At 41.2% G+C, this 16,048-nt stretch overlaps 3 protein-coding genes across 3 annotated transcripts in view; 2 read left to right on the top strand and 1 right to left on the bottom strand.

Annotated features, from left to right (window-relative positions):
• Positions 1 to 5,128, top strand: part of fdxr (ferredoxin reductase) — a 49,306-nt gene extending 44,178 nt beyond the window's left edge. Inside the window, exon 14 of the mRNA XM_059532831.1 lies at positions 5,118 to 5,128. The gene's annotated coding sequence lies outside the window, so the exon portion shown is untranslated. The remainder of the gene's footprint in view (positions 1 to 5,117) is intronic.
• Positions 4,369 to 4,820, bottom strand: wbp2 (WW domain binding protein 2). The gene is made up of 2 exons (XM_059532925.1): positions 4,691 to 4,820; positions 4,369 to 4,539 (listed from the first exon to the last, which is right to left on the bottom strand). The coding sequence occupies exons 1-2, from the start codon at positions 4,790 to 4,792 to the stop codon at positions 4,369 to 4,371; spliced, it is 273 nt and encodes a 90-aa protein (XP_059388908.1). The 5' UTR covers positions 4,793 to 4,820.
• Positions 5,129 to 12,510: 7,382 nt separating the features above from the next.
• Positions 12,511 to 16,048, top strand: part of bccip (BRCA2 and CDKN1A interacting protein) — a 5,619-nt gene continuing 2,081 nt past the window's right edge. The window contains exons 1-5 of the mRNA XM_059532824.1: positions 12,511 to 12,675; positions 12,804 to 12,878; positions 12,997 to 13,077; positions 14,740 to 14,829; positions 14,901 to 15,088. Of these exons, the coding sequence (XP_059388807.1) occupies positions 12,544 to 12,675; positions 12,804 to 12,878; positions 12,997 to 13,077; positions 14,740 to 14,829; positions 14,901 to 15,088 (566 nt within the window). The 5' untranslated portion in view covers positions 12,511 to 12,543. The remainder of the gene's footprint in view (positions 12,676 to 12,803; positions 12,879 to 12,996; positions 13,078 to 14,739; positions 14,830 to 14,900; positions 15,089 to 16,048) is intronic.

Raw genomic sequence — 16,048 nt, 5'->3', positions numbered from 1 at the left:
TGGTAGATTTTATGTTTTATGAAGGACAACCACTGGTAGGAAGCTTTTAGCTGTGTTTATGATCAATCTGCATAATGGTGACTGTAAAATATGTTTTTTACTATGGAAATTACATATTTTGAGCTTTAATATTTGGGATATGATCATCGCTCTACTTTAAAATGTTGAGAATCATGTTTTTCTGTTTCTCTGTGCTGTAGGATTATCATTACAGTGGTTTGTTTTTGTATGTATTTCTACTGTATCAGTTTTAGCAGTATTTTAGAGAGATAGAGAGGTTGTGCATTTTTTTTTCACAATTCTTACTTTTTTACTCACAATTGAGACAAAATCTCACAATTGCAAGAAAAAGAAAAAAAATGCAACAAACTCTTTATTCATTGAATGTTTGTTTTTTTCAGAATTGCAAGAAACCGTGTGAAATATTAAGTAAACAGACAGAATTGTGAGATAAAAAGTTGCAATACATTTTTATTTAATTTTTTAGGGCTTCCATAGCACTACATTGCACACTCTGCACAGTATAAGTCATGCATGCTACAGATATATTATTAGTACGCTATTCTGAACATAGCCTTTCTATAAAGAGCCAGTGAAAGTTTGAACACTGTGTGAGTTATATCTGATTATGGGATCATAATTCTATGAAATGGCGGTAATTCTCATAATTCTCTGAGCTCACTTCTTTGAGCTGACTTCATGCACTAACTAGTAAAACATAGAATAATATTGGGAGATTGTTTGAATATTTTAACTTGCACAAGACATCAGGGCTGGAAAAGCACATTCTTTGGGAATACTGACATGATTTTGAACTTCCTGAGAGACTTTTACTGAAGAATGTGAACTCATCTTGACATTTGTCTGCTTTCGGAACCCTGATCATCATGTACATCAGGAATAATGAAGACAAAAGACGTCCATAAATGAAATGCATTGTTCCACCTGTACAGGTTTACTTTAATAAAATACACTTTGAATAACACGATACAGTCAAGACCACGCGTAACTGATTAAATGTATAATTAAATAAATTAAGGGAAAAAAGAATCCACAAACTCTGTCCGAGAGACTGAAGGTGCACGTAAGGTTAAAGTGCATCTTTAATCTAACAGCTGCATGCTACAGAGACAGAGATGCCAGGATTAGAACACACTGCTGCAGAATACATCAGATATACATCATGTAGTGTTCATGAAGGTGGTTGTAGACCATGCTCAGTTGATTTGATGACTTGGTTTTTGCTCCTGCAATAAAAATGATTGCAAAAGAAGCCAAAGTGGAATCAACAGCAGAGTAACAGCCCGTCCAATCAGAATCAAGAACCAGAACTGTTGTATCAAACAGACTTGTACAGTAGCATGTAAATGTAAAAGTTAGAGGAATAGTTCACCTAAATATGAAAAATGACTTGACTGAAAATGTACTTGAGGATTATCGTGATGTTTTTTTTTTAGCAGTTGGGACTCTCGTTCTGACGGCACCCATTCACTGATGGAATGCTACATTTCTTCAAATGTGACGAAGATACGAACTCAACTACATTTTTGACTTTTTCAGCTATTTTTTATTTTCTACGTTCGTCATGCATTCGACAGAATGTGTAGTAAAGGGCGTCCGCATTTGATTTGCTTTTCTTTTCAAAGATTTAAGCGACTGTTTGAGTGTTGAGTAACAGTTGAGTGGCAACAACCAACGCTCTTCATTCAGATTAGATGCAGCAATCGAGAATGAACAACGACCGATAATAAAATAAAATGTTTTAGAAAGTATTGTTAGGTATGGGATCACAGTATGGTTTGGTAATCTTTTAGTGAAGCTTAAATCTAAGTTGATGCACCTGATATTGACAGCATCTAAAATTGTCGGGCATGAGAGAGATTGTAATCTCCAGGATTTATTTGAGGAAGGTATTTTTAACCAGGTGGAAAGGATCATTGGCGATCAGAGTCATTTTTTAAACTCACAATATGAACTGCTTCCCTCTGGCAGAAGATACAGAGTCCCGGGGTGAAAGCTAAATCGATAAAAGAACTCCTTTGTTCCTGTATCTGTGTGCCTGTTTAACAGATGTTTATCTTAAGGGTTTCTTTCTATTTTATCTTTTATATTGTTTATCTTTTTTTACTTGTCTATTCTATGTAGATTGTATGTAGAACATGCAGCAATTTTGTAGTCCAAAACAATTTTCCTCTCGAGGACAATAAAGTATACTACTACTACTACTACTTAACCTTTCCCACCCCACACTTTTCTGTTGCAATTTGCGTTATTCTCCCTCCACCATAAGAACTACACTCAACACAGTCTCACTTTTGTTGTTCCTACTGTCACTATCCAAACAATTTATGAATAATGAATGAACTGTGTGTGACAGTTGTCTCTGCACAAGTACATTCAGACAGAGAGAGAGAAACATATTTTATCTGATACCCAGGCAATGGACAAATGTCTGGTCAGGTCATTGATTCAGTATTTTTTTATTGGTCTGCTATTTCTTTGCACAGTAGCTAGGTGTCACTAGTGAGCAATAATGAATGAAGCTTCGAGTAATGAACCTTACTCGAAGCAATGGGCTGCGAGGTCTCAGTGGTTCAGGAAGCCTCATTTTGCCATCACTACAAACACCACTACATCACGTAACAGCAACAAAAACATGAACAAACACTGAACGCTAACATTAACACGGATTAATAAACGTATTGTTCCATGTTTGTTTGTGTACCACGCGCAGCAAATCCATGTCTTCTTCTCCGATTTAAGTGTATCTCTGTGGCAGAATTACAGCGCCACATGCTGGTCTGGCATGTATACTACATCTTTTTCGTGTGGACGCGGATATTTCTTGAGACGAGGGAAAAAAGTTCGGGGGTCCGTCTCCATGTGGACGGGGCCGAAGAAGTAACGGGTGCTTACGGTTATGGATAGAAATGTAGCGGAGTAATATTTGCCTCTCAAATGTAGTTGAGTAAAGTCATGAGTACTCCCCAAAAATGATACTGAGTAAAGTAAAGATCCCTCAAAATTGTTTTGACTTACTGTCCCGGCTCTGTATATCATGTTAATATATTGCCATAGTTAAATTCCATAACATGCCAATTACATGTGATACCAATTTCACATGTTCGCACATACATAAGTTCTTGGATATTTTTTTTCGTTAATTCTTAGTTTTTGCCTTGATAATAGAAAATATGAGCTAAGCATCATGTATGCCAGTCAAAAATGGGATATGAGCTACAAAATGACCAGATCCTGCCATTAACTATATAGAAGACATATCTTGTATGTATAGGGCTTATATGTGGATATAAAGAAGAAATACAGGAGACCTATATTTCCTGTATATGCACATATATGCACCTCAATTTTGCCTATATGTGGCATATATACGCATGCAGCATATATGCGCATATATACAGCATATATATTATCATATATGTGCAATCTATGCAGCATATATGTGCATATACACTGCATATAGGTTTCATATATGCGCATATATCCACATATAGGTTCTTTCCATGTGGGCATAGTTAACAGGATGGACCTGGTTATGGAAGTTAAACGAAGTTGATTAACTGACCTCGGGCAGGTAGACCCGTGTCGGAGCAAATGTTGCATAATATTATATAAATGCAGCAGTCTGAAAGTCTGGGGTATATTTGTAGCAATAGCCAAAAAACATTGAATGGGACAAAATTATTGATTTTTCTTTTATGCCAGAAACCATTAGGATATGAAGTAAAGATCATGTTCCATGGAAATATTTTTTTAACTTCTTTCCGTAAATATATTGAAACTTATTTTTTGATTAGTAATATGCACAGCTAAGAACTTGATTTGGACAACTTTAAAGATTATATCCACAACATTTAGATTTTTTTGCACCCTAAGATTCCGGATTCTCTCTGCCAAATATTGTCCTCCCTTACAAACCCATACATCAATAAAAGCTTATTTATTCAGCTTTCAGATGATGTATGAATCTCAATTTCTAGAAATTGACCCTTATGACTGGTTTTGTGGCCCAGGGTCACATATTACGTATTGTATGTATAATTATATTAACACCAACAATGTTTGATATAAAGGCCTGTCAACTGTTTCGAATGAATTACATGAACTTATTGAATCAGTTGCAATTATTTGCATGATTCACTGAAAAAAGTTCCAAAATAAACAATTCAAAGATATTAATTAATCAAATTATAGATTAAAATAAAAATGTGTTTATATGTCAATATACATCTGTTGAAGAATTACAAAAAAGTGACCAGACACAATTATCATTTTCAGTAATTTGTCTTTTTGTATGCATTATTTGTACCCTGCTAATTAATATATTTAACAACAAGTGGTTTTGGTTTATTGCCTCATCGCTCTTATGTTCGGTGTTTTACCTCCAGGCTCGGCGCTGATCATGCCGTTGATGTAGTTGGCGCCGAGCACCAGCTGTTTGACCTCACAGGCCTTCAGAAGATAAAACGGCATCATGAACGACTGCAGAGGGTCCTTCCCTTTAGTCAAGAAGATCATCTAAACATCCAACCACAGATGATGAGCATGTTTATTTACAAACCACTGAACAAGAGCAATCAGGAGACAGACGAGACCCTGTCCTTAACATCATCATCACTCAAAGATAAGATGATTATCGAACTCCTCTTGCGTTACATACAGTACGTACCCTGTAAGGTGTCAGGTAGATGCTTCCCTTCTTGCTTTTTCTGAAGGCTTCTGGCAAGCGTTCTGCGTCACTGAACACCAGCTCCACATTCTCATGAGACATCAAGACACTGTGGGAAAACAGATTCGCTTTATTAGAGTCAGCACATAATGAACGAGGAACAGCTGATGGGGAACGAAGACTTTTGTTTATAGTTTTAAAGAACATCAGTATCAAAGAAAGCTTTAAGAGCATTTCCTATAATAATATATATTATTATAACCCTGCCCCTAACTCTAACAACAACAAGCATTTTTTAATTATTATTTATAATAATATAAATTATTTTAGAATTTATTTGTATTTTATTACTATAATTATAAGTTGTAGTTCTGTTTGTCTGTAGTGTTACAGTAAATCATTATATATAAATAACATAAAAATGTTAGAAATAAAAACGTAATATAATAATGATGATAATAATAAGCAGACAATAATATATTAAACATTATATTTATTATTATTGCAATTATAAGATGTAGCACTAAGAACATTTGACTACAATGGTGTAATAATTCACTATAAATATATTAATGATTCTAAATAAAAAGTCAATAATAATAATCATAATAATATTAAAACTCAAGAAAAATATTTATGAAATAATAATAATAATAATTATTATTATTGAATTGTTGTCATTGTGGAGCATTCTTGTGTGAATAATATAGTTTAGTAAATGCATACCGAGATTTATTTTAGAGTAAATAAAGAAAATGTAGAAAAGATGCAGAATAGAACTTAAATAAAAAGACTGTATCAGAGGGTATCAAATCTATTTTGGTACTTGTATTATTATTGGTTATTACTGTTACCGTTTACGCTGCCGGAAGGAACACGGAGCCGAGGATACACGAAATAAGGCTTTTATTATATCCAACACATGGAGCACAGAGGTAGACACACGTAAGTGGATAGTCACTGGTTAGTTAGTAGACCCGACAACACTGAACTCAAAGGACAAGGATTAAGTAGAAGGGATAATTGGGGAAACACATGTGGATGGCATGACTAAATTAACAGGGACATGGAACACATGGGGAAATGAAGAGACACACCTGGAAACTAATCAAACCAGACACGGAAGACAGAAACTGGGTCACAGGGGCAAAAACACACAAACTGAGTCCAGATATGTAACATTACTCCCCCCTCCCGGTAGGTGCGTCCTCGCACCGTAGAAAAAACAGAGGGAGGCGTGGGTGGGAACTTGGGAGGAGGTTCCGGTGGAGGACGGACTCCCAGGAGGGGGCCAGCAGGGAGGGAGGAGCCAGGGAGGAGACGACGGAGGGAGGAGCCAGGGAGGAGACAGGAGGGATCTGGAGCAGGAGGCACCCCGCAGGGCCCAGGCCACAGCCATAACGGCCCAAGGTGTGGCCGACGGTGGAAGGAGCCATGGAGGAGGAATGGTTGCCGACTCCAGGGACTCGACCCACGGCAACGGAGCAAGTGGAGGAGGAGCCCGAGGCGGAGACGGAGAGCCAAAGAGCCAGGGTGACAGGGAGGCGCCGGAGGTCCTAGGCGGAACAGATGGCTCTGGTGACTGACGCGGCGTGGTGGATCCGGAAGGCCGCGGTGAGGCCAGAGTGACAGAGGACTGAGGTGTAGCCGAGGGGATGAAGGAGCCTGACGGAGCCGGAGGGACGGAGGGATGAGGCGAAGCCGGAGGAGTGGAGTCCCAAGGCATAGGATGGACGACGCCAGACCAAGGCGGAGCCGGAGGGACGAGGGAGCCAGGCCGAGCATGTGGACTGCGGGGCCACGGCGGAGAGGAAGGAGCTAGGAGCCATGGTGGAGCCGATGGGTCAACGGGCCGAGGCGGAGACCAGGCCTCAGAGGCTGGAGGCGGAGGTGAGGGAGACGCCGACCAAGGCGGCGCTGGAGGATCGCAGTCCCCCTGAGCTCGCACCACAATGATGGTAGGCTGAGGGCGAGCAGAGGGGCTGCCAGACGACAGCGGAGGAGGAGGCAGGAGTGGGTGGGAGGGTGGGAATTTCGGAGGAGCAGGCACTGGAGCGAACTCTGGGGCTGGAGCCCTTCCTGGGCTTAACTGGGGATCAGGAGCCCGTCCTGGGCTTAACGGGGGATCAGGAGCCCGTCCTGGGCTTAACGGGGGATCAGGAGCCCGTCCTGGGCTTAACGGAGGATCAGGAGCCCGTCCTGGGCTTAACGGGGGATCAGACGGCAGGCAGACACATTCTTGCATTTTAAATCTAGATTAAAGACCCATCTCTTTAACCTGGCATACACATAACGTACTAAGATGCTTTTAATATCCAAATCCGTTAAAGGATTTTTAGGCTGCATTAATTAGGTAAACCGGAAACGGAAACACTTCCCATAACACCCTATGTACTTGCTACATCATTAGAAGAATGGCATCTACACTAATATTTGTCAAACAATATTTGAATCTGGTTTCTCCCAAGGTTTTTTTCTCAATTCCGTCACCGATGGAGTTTCGGTTCCTTGCCGCTGTCGCCTCTGCCTTGCTTAGTTGGGGACACTTCATCTACAGCGATATCGTTGACTTGATGGCAAATAAATGCACAGACACTATTTAACTGAACAGAGATGACATAACTGAATCCAATGATGAACTGCCTTTAACAATCATTTTTGCATTATTGACACGGTTTTCCTAATGAATGTTGTTCAGTTGCTTTGACGCAATGTATTTAGTTTAAAGCGCTATATAAATAAAGGTGACTTTGACTTTGACTTTGAAGAAGCCACTGCTCTTGTGGAATGAGCTCTAACTCCTAAGGGCGAAGCGAGTCCGCGCGCCTCATAGGCTAAAGATATTGCCTCCACCAACCAATGGGACATACGTTGCTTTGTGACAGCATGGCCTCTATTCTTGTGTCCGAAACAGACAAACAGCTGGTCAGACTCACGCCATGGGGCTGTTCGATCAACATAAGTCTTCAGCGCTCTGACAGGGCAAAGACTCAGATCTCCTGACCCCGCCTCTGCAGGGGGTAAAGCCTCCAAGACCACTTGTTGAAAGTGAAAAGGCTTCGAAGCGACCTTAGGGACATAATTAGGCCTCGGTCGCAGCAATACTTTCACAGAGCCTGGTGCAAAATCCATGCACGAGGGTGAAACAGAAAGAGCCTGTAAATCCCCAACTTTCTTGAGGGAGGATAAAGCCACAAGAAGAACTGTCTTTAAATTCAGGATTTTATCCGGTATAGTTTCAAGGGGCTCAAACGGATGCCCTGATAAACCTTGCAACACAATGGATAAAACCCATGAAGGAACTCGCACAGGGCGGAAAGGCCTCAGCTGTCGCGCACCCTGTATAAAACGAGAGACCAGCGAATGACGGCCCACTGAAGCACCATCTATATATACGTGGTTAGCTGAAATGGCTGCCACATAAACTTTCAGAGTGGCTGGCGTTACTCCATCAGAGAAATGGTCTTGAAGGAACTCCAGTACTGAAGCCACTGGGCAGTAAACTGGATCCATATTACGAATTCCACACCAGGCCGTAAACAGTTTCCATTTGAAAGCATATAAGCGTCTCGTAGAAGCTGCCCTAGAATTCATTATAGTCTCTGTGGTTTCAACAGAAAGACCAGGACATATGAACTCACTCCGCTCAGAGGCCACACCCACAGCTTCCATAGATCTGGCCTTGGGTGCCAAATCATTCCCTGTGCTTGCGATAGTAAGTCCTGTCTGAGGGGAATCTCCCATGGAGAGCCCGCTAACAGACTGACCAGGTCCGCAAACCACGCCTGTGTGGGCCACCACGGAGCCACCAGCAGCAGCTGCTCCACTCTGTCCAGCCGTATCCTGGATAACACTGCTGGAATTAGACGAATCGGGGGAAAAGCATACAAGCTGGTTCTGGGCCAATTGTGAGCTAACGCATCCAAGCCTAGGGGCGATGGAGGGCATAGGGAGAACCACAGCGGGCAATTCGTAGTCATGCTCGACGCGAATAAGTCCACTCTTGCTTCTCCAAATATTTGCCAGAAAAGGCTCACCATTTGGGGGTGCAACCTCCATTCCCCTTGCTCCAGAGTCGGTCTGGATAGCAAATCCGCTCCGAAGTTCAAACGTCCGGGGACATGAACCGCTCAGATCGACAGAAATCTGTTCTGAGACCAAAGAAGAATATTTCTCACCAGCCTGCACAGGGGGCGAGAGCGTAATCCTCCTTGATGATTCAGATATGACACAACCGCTATGTTGTCTGACCTGAGCAGTACATGATGGCCGATCAGCAGATTCGAGAAGTACTGGAGAGCTAGAAAAACCGCCAGTAATTCCAACCTGTTTATATGCCAACTGCGTTGTGTCGCCGTCCATACTCCGTGAGCTGGGCGCCCTTGACAAACAGCTCCCCAACTGGTCAAAGAGGTGTCCGTCGTGACAGTCTCTCGGGAAGCACAAATCCCCAGCTGAACTCCAGCTAGAAGGAATTCGGTTAACATCCACTGTCTTATTGACATAACACACCTCCGTGTCACCGAAATCGTCCGATGCGGAAGACAACGGGGTGAAATGTTCCGGCTTTTCGTCCACCACTGAAAAGGGCGCATATGAAGTAAGCCCAGACGGGTTACAGGGGATGCCGCTGCCATTAGACCTAAAAGTCTGAGGCACAAACTCACCGTCACTGTGCGACCCACTTTGAAGTGACTCACGCATTACGCGAGAGACTGAACGCGCGAGAGTCCATGTCTATTCCCAGAAAGGTTATCGGTTGAGAGGGAATTAAAACACTCTTCTGGAAATTCGTGCATAAGCCCAAGCTGTTTAGATGATTCAGCACAAGATCCCGGTGAGAGTGTGCTTGAGTCTGCGATTTTGCTAACACCAGCCAATCGTCTAAGTAATTCAACACGCGAACGCCCTGGAGCCACAACGGGGCCAGAGCTGCGTCCATGCATTTCGAAAAAGTTCGGGGAGCCAGAGCTAAGCCAAAGGGAAGAACGTGGTATTGATACGCTTTGCCCTCTAAAGCGAATCTGAGGAACTTCCTGTGTCTCTTGATGATCTGAATATGAAAATATGCATCCTTCAGATCGATCGTGACAAACCAGTTGTTTGGTTGAATCTGAGACAAAGTAGACTTTACCGTTAACATCTTGAATTTGCTCATCCTGAGTGCAAGATTCAAACGCCGTAGATCCAAAATGGGTCGTAAACCGCCGCCTTTTTTTTGGTACAACAAAACAGCGGCTGTAAAAACCTGACTCCATCTGAGAGGGGTGTACTTCCTCTATAGCCCCTTTGCTCAGAAGAGCTGACATCTCCTGTCGCAGCACCACTATTTCCTTTGGCTTCACAACCATGGGAAGAATTCCGCGGAAAGGAGGTGGGCCTTGTGTAATGCCGGGCAAGCGCTCACACGCGGCCCGAAATAACTTTAGTGGTTTCAAGATTTCCGCCTTCTGCAACGTTTTCATACGCATTAAAATGTCTGGGCACGAAAGGCTCGCGGCGTCCGTAAGCAGGGGAAGTGCATGCAGCAAAGTCTTTGTGGCTCGTTATGTATAATCCTGAAGCGTGTCCACGTTAATCTAACAAGATGAACATCGGGCTCTGCCGCTAGCGAAAAAGCGGCGGCTGTGTGAGCCGTCATAAACGGGCCGTCTTTGCCAGACCCTTGAACCGTCCCTCGGATTCTGAAGGCTGAATTGCGCAGAATGTCTGAGGGAACGCTCGACATGGTAACTCGATCCAATGCTGTTTGAAGCGCCCTTTGTGACGAGACAGTCAATGTTTGAGCGTGGGGACTGCAGTGAGAGGGTTGGATGCGCAAAAACGGTCCAACAGCGCTCTCTAGTGGAGGGCACAGTCCCTGGCAAGCAGCGAGAATATCAGGAGCTGCTATTAGGGGCCCAAGAACGAGAGGCATTAGCCGTCGAGCTCAGGTCTAACCTCTTTCTCTGTCGCTGGCGAGCCGGTGGAAAAGCCTTAGGACCTCAATCCTTACGAGGGGGCGCCATAGGTGAAGGATCTTCTCGTGAGGCAACTCGTTGGCGGTGAGAGGAGGTTGAGCAAGAACACGCGAGCGCCTGCCGCCGTTCAATCTCCCTGGGCCTGCGAGGAATCAGCTGGCGGAAGGCGGCTGATTGCTGTTTCGCTGCCCTAAATTTACACCCCACCGAAGTGACCGCCTCTCCAAACAAACCGTCCTTAGAAACAGGGGCGTCCATGAGAAAAGATTTGTCCATTTCTTTGATGTCGGTGAGATTAAGCCAGAGGTGGCGCTCAACCGTAATCAATCCAGCCATAGAAAAGCCCACTGCTCGAGCAGTATGTTTGGTAACGCAAAGCGCCAAATCCGTTGCTCGCCGCAGCTCTTTTACAGCCTCGGGTGTGATACCCTCCCCCTTGTCGAGTTCCTTTAAAAGCTCCGCTTGGTAGGACTGGAGGACCACCATAGAGTGGAGCGACTAGTTAGAAAACGGTCGTACAACTTAGATGAAGGTTGGGCCTCGGCTTTCTCAACCTCCCAATCCAGTCCCAGTTTACCCACCGCGTGAGAAACCACTTCCAACAGCTAGCTGTAGGAGGGGGAAACACGCTTCTCCTGTCCATTTGGAGGGAGAGGGATGCAACCGTCAGCCGCAAAGTCCTCAGACCCAGAGGCCGCGGTGAATAAGATTTTGTCGTCATAACGTCCACAACCGAAGGAAATAACATCATATGCCTCCGGGGTGGGCTGTAAATCCTTATTTGAGAAAACGACGGGTTCGACAAAGCTCGCTTCCTGCACTAGGGTAGGGGAGAGCGAGCGACGTGGAGAAAACTCAAGCGCAGCGCTGTCCTCATAATCCATGTCGCACATGTCTCCCCAAGCCATCACCTCGTGCGGTGCCTTGGCAGCCGCAGAAGTGACACGGCGGGGGTTAGACGCGGGGGCAACCTTAGAAAATACTTCTACCCTCGAGCGCAGTACTCTAAGCCGCAGGCCATAACAATGGGGGCAAGAAGAAAGGCCACTAAGCGCTGCCTGTGCATGATGTAAGCCAAGGCACACTATGCACCTTTCATGAGAGTCTCCCTTTCGTGATGAACCTGGTACAGGGTTCCTTACACTTCCGAAAATTCGTTGCGTCCGCGAAGAGGAGTTAACACTGCTCGGAGAAAACCGATGAGAACGCGAGATGATTCCTAGGGCACAGATGATTCGCTTTCCTGAAGGAAATAAAATCTGAGCAAAATAGCGCACGGCACTCAGGTATACGATGCGTACGCATGCGTGGGGCAGTGCCAAGCGCTATTTGGCCAATAGGATTGGCGGGATGGTATAGGGCTTTAGACATTCGTCACACCGAGAGGTGTTCCCATACGGTGACGTCACCGCAACATCGAAGTGACCTATTCAGGGAACCATAATTCTACGTTTTAAGAGAAAGCAATTTAAAGAAAATAATTCAATTACAGTAAGTAATGCTTTACACCCAACACTGTGTTCCACCAACAGCCAGCATCGACTTTTATTTTGTAATATAACATAGTGCTTTAGTAGTCCTTAAAAATACGTTAAAGAATATTTATATTTATATTATGATTGTTTGGAACTTTAATCCGTGTCATTGCTAAATAATAAATAATTTTAACGCAGCACTCCTGCGTAAAATATGGTATCTGCTGCTTCTCGGAGATCGTCATCTGAAACAGACGCCATTTTGGATCTTGTACCAAGAGGTATTGTGCGTATACTTGTAAGCTTAGTTTGAGCCAACATGGCCGATTCGACTCCTCAGTTTCCTACCATGTGCACAACACAAAACGTTGCTCTGCGTGAACTTGTGTCTGTTTCCTGCGTGCTGTATTAGAGCGACATGGCTTCATCTGCGAAGAGGCGAGCTATTGAAACGGGACAAAACCCTCAAGACAGCAACGAAAGCTCGGACGAGGGTCTGGAAGACTCTGGCGACGAGGACAATGAGGATTCAGAAGAAGAAATAAACGAGGTAAGTTGTGATTTTAACTGTTTCTGGAGCCAATGATGTCGTGATGTGCAGGCCAGACTGGCTCTGTTTTAATATACGTGTTTTTGTGTGTGTGATCATTTAGTATATGTGTTTTGATTTGTGTTAAGGAGGTTATCGTGGACTTTGAGGCACACACGATATCTGACAACGACTTTCACGGCATTAAAACCCTTCTGCAGCAGGTACAGAGACATTCAAGTCTGAACCGCACTGAACGTGAAGATATAACTTACACTGCTCAGTTTGCACTTCAACAAAGATTAATAAGCGCAAAGAATATGTATGTTTTTGTCTTTCCAGCTGTTCCTGAAGTCTCACGTGAACACATCTGATCTGACTGACGTCATCATCCAGCAGAATCACATCGGCAGCGTCATCAGGGTTAGATTTTAAAAATGGGTTTCTTAATAATTTTTTTATTCATTATTTATTTATTTTTTTAATGGTAATTTATCTCTTTTGTACATTATCGTAGACCGATAACCACCATTATAACAGCTAATAATTAATAGTAATGGACAAAAGGATAACACATTTTTTTTATGAAATATAATTAAGTTAACGATCAAACATCAGATCTTGGTTGCAAAAGCACTTTAAACCATTCATTTGTATTACAAGCAAACCAACACTAAACTTTTAGAGACTAATAATAGTGTATTTTTTTATTTACAAAAATGTGTTATTTTTTATTTTGTAACTGTATATTTCACTATATTATTACTTGTAATTAAACCTTAAAACAAATTTATTTATTTTGTCAAAGCAGGTGTGCTAAAGAGAATGGTAGAGACAAAAATAATATACAGATAATAAAAAAAAAACTAAATTAAGATCCAAAATAAATGAATTAATAAAATATAATTTATAGGAAAAAAAACATATATACACGAAAAAATTACATTGCAGCAATGTAAGACACTAACTATATTATCACATTTATAATATGCATTAATTAAATACAACTTTTTTTTTTTTTTGTACATGAAAATATATATTTTTAGAATTTTTTAGCATGAGGGTTCCTCGTAAGGTTTAACCCCATAACTGTCACCGTCCCACCTGTGGGACGCTTGGCACTCTTTTTTGTTGTTGTCTTTTTCTCTAAGAAATCTTTTAGTAATCATCATAAATCATATATCATTTGAAAGCTTAGAAGCTCAAGATTCATCCTGTGAAAACATTTTGAAATCGGACATTGCTTTACCATGGAAATGGTACTTTAAAATCTAATGGCGGTCACCTCCCCCTTAGTGGGCAGGGCCAAGTGTCATAAAACATAATGCATTACGGTCTTCTAGAACCAAAACTTTTTATAATCTTGGCAACAAACATTGGAAAGGTCTGAGTCTCAGGATTTCATATTTTTGAGCTATTTTGAGATAGAAGTAAAATTCACAGAGAAATCTAGAGAAAAATTAATTAAGCAAAATTCAAAATAGTTTTGATGACTCCCGGTGGCTGTGTGTGGTATGACGCCCTAAATAAAATCTCACAGGAACCTTAATTTTTTTAATATCAACTTCAAATTTATAACATAACTTATTTAGACACAAGGCTTTAATTTTATACCAATTTTAGAGTAAAAACTGTTATGTAAAATATTTATAATAAATAAAATATAATAAAATTAATATAGCGCATATTATTTTTAGTACATTTAAACTTCTATAACTTTTTGATACTTAAATATTTTGAAAAATTTCACTTTTGCCAACATCTGCTAATTTTCTTCTTTAAAAAGAGACCAACCTTATGTTTATATTCCAAAGTGTTCATAAATTACAGCAATTTTAGTTTGGATAGTGCACTTTAATGCCTATTTAAAAAATGGGGGGTGACAGTTAAGGGGTTAATATATTTGGGGTTCATGGTATTTAAAAAATAAAAACCCCTGCTTTAAAATACACTGATAATCACCATATGTATAATATAATATATTATTAAATGTAATGAACACGAACATTGTATATGTACTTAATTCATTTTTACACTGTCATTGTAATGAATGTTTTTAAGTATGTTTAATGCGTTTTGCTCCAGCAAGCGGAGGTACCGGAGGACAGCGATGACGAGGGCGACCCGGACGAGGTGTTTGGAGTCATCAGCATGGTGAACCTCACCGAGAGACAGGTGAGAACAATACTCCCAATACTGAATCAGATGTGTGTGTCCCGTCTGATGGTCTGGTGTGTGTTGATCAGGGTGTGGAGTGTCTGGAGCAGCTGAAGGACATGCTTTTAGAGCAGTGTGCCAAAAGCAGCTCCCCGGATGTTCAGGAGCGCTTCGAGCAGCTGCTGCTGGGTAACGGTCAATCTGTCGGGCTGCTGCTGAGCGAGAGATTCGTCAACGTCCCGCCACAGATCGCCCTCCCCATGCACAAACAACTTCAGTAAGTGTTCAGTGCTCTGACCACTAGAGGGTGTGCTTCTGGAGATATACATGTAGGCATGTGCAAATATAGGGTTTCACGTTTATTAAGACAAGACAACACATGCAAAGACATTGTTGATGTTGTTGTTGTTTTATGCACTAGTCAGTTTTGTGCATTTCATAATGTGTTGTTCAGTATGGAGGGCCAAATTACTTGTTAAATGTGCAATTAAATAAATGAATGCAGTTAACTAATACACTTTTTTGTTACTTAAAATGAAATATTTTTTTTAAAATTATAATTATTCAAAAACGTATTTTATTTCATCTAGTTGCCTAGGAAATATTTATCTTTTTCATTTAGTTTACTTCGATGCACTAAACATCTAAAACTTAAATAGAAAAAAAATGAAGTGTATATAAACATTAAAAAACTGCTACGAAAAATAAACAACAAATTTGTATTAAAGCTTTAAAATGAAAATTTATATTTTTTTTTAAAAAATATGAATATAAAAATGTAAAATATTATCTCAATAATAAAAGCATGGTGATTTTATTTGCTGTTGATATTTTCTGACTTGTGAAGAAATACAAAAAGAAAAATCTAAAATCCACTCTGTAAAAAACCTGTCTAAAAAAAATAAATAAAATCAACTAAACCTGGCTTTATTTATCCCAAATTATCTTTTTTTTTTTTGCTGGACAAACATGTATGTAAATTGGTCCATTAGTTAAATAAAGCCCCATTTGCCTATTTAAACAAAACATAAAAAAAACCTTATAATGCAAAAAACACGTTTGAAATTCTTATTCCGTCTGATAATTGGTCAAATGGAAAATTATGATATATTGGTTAATTTTTTTTTACTCTCTTCATCTGGAGTGTCTTTCCTTAAAATGGTGATTGAAAAGGATTAACAAATGTTTAAATAAATTATAAAGGTGCATGATCAGTTGAAGAAATTATATTACACAT

The sequence above is a fragment of the Carassius carassius genome, chromosome 40 (genome assembly GCF_963082965.1).
Source record: "Carassius carassius chromosome 40, fCarCar2.1, whole genome shotgun sequence".
Lineage (NCBI taxonomy): Eukaryota > Metazoa > Chordata > Actinopteri > Cypriniformes > Cyprinidae > Carassius > Carassius carassius.
The sequence above is the reverse complement of the archived record's forward strand: the minus strand, read 5'-3'. Positions and strand labels throughout refer to the sequence as shown.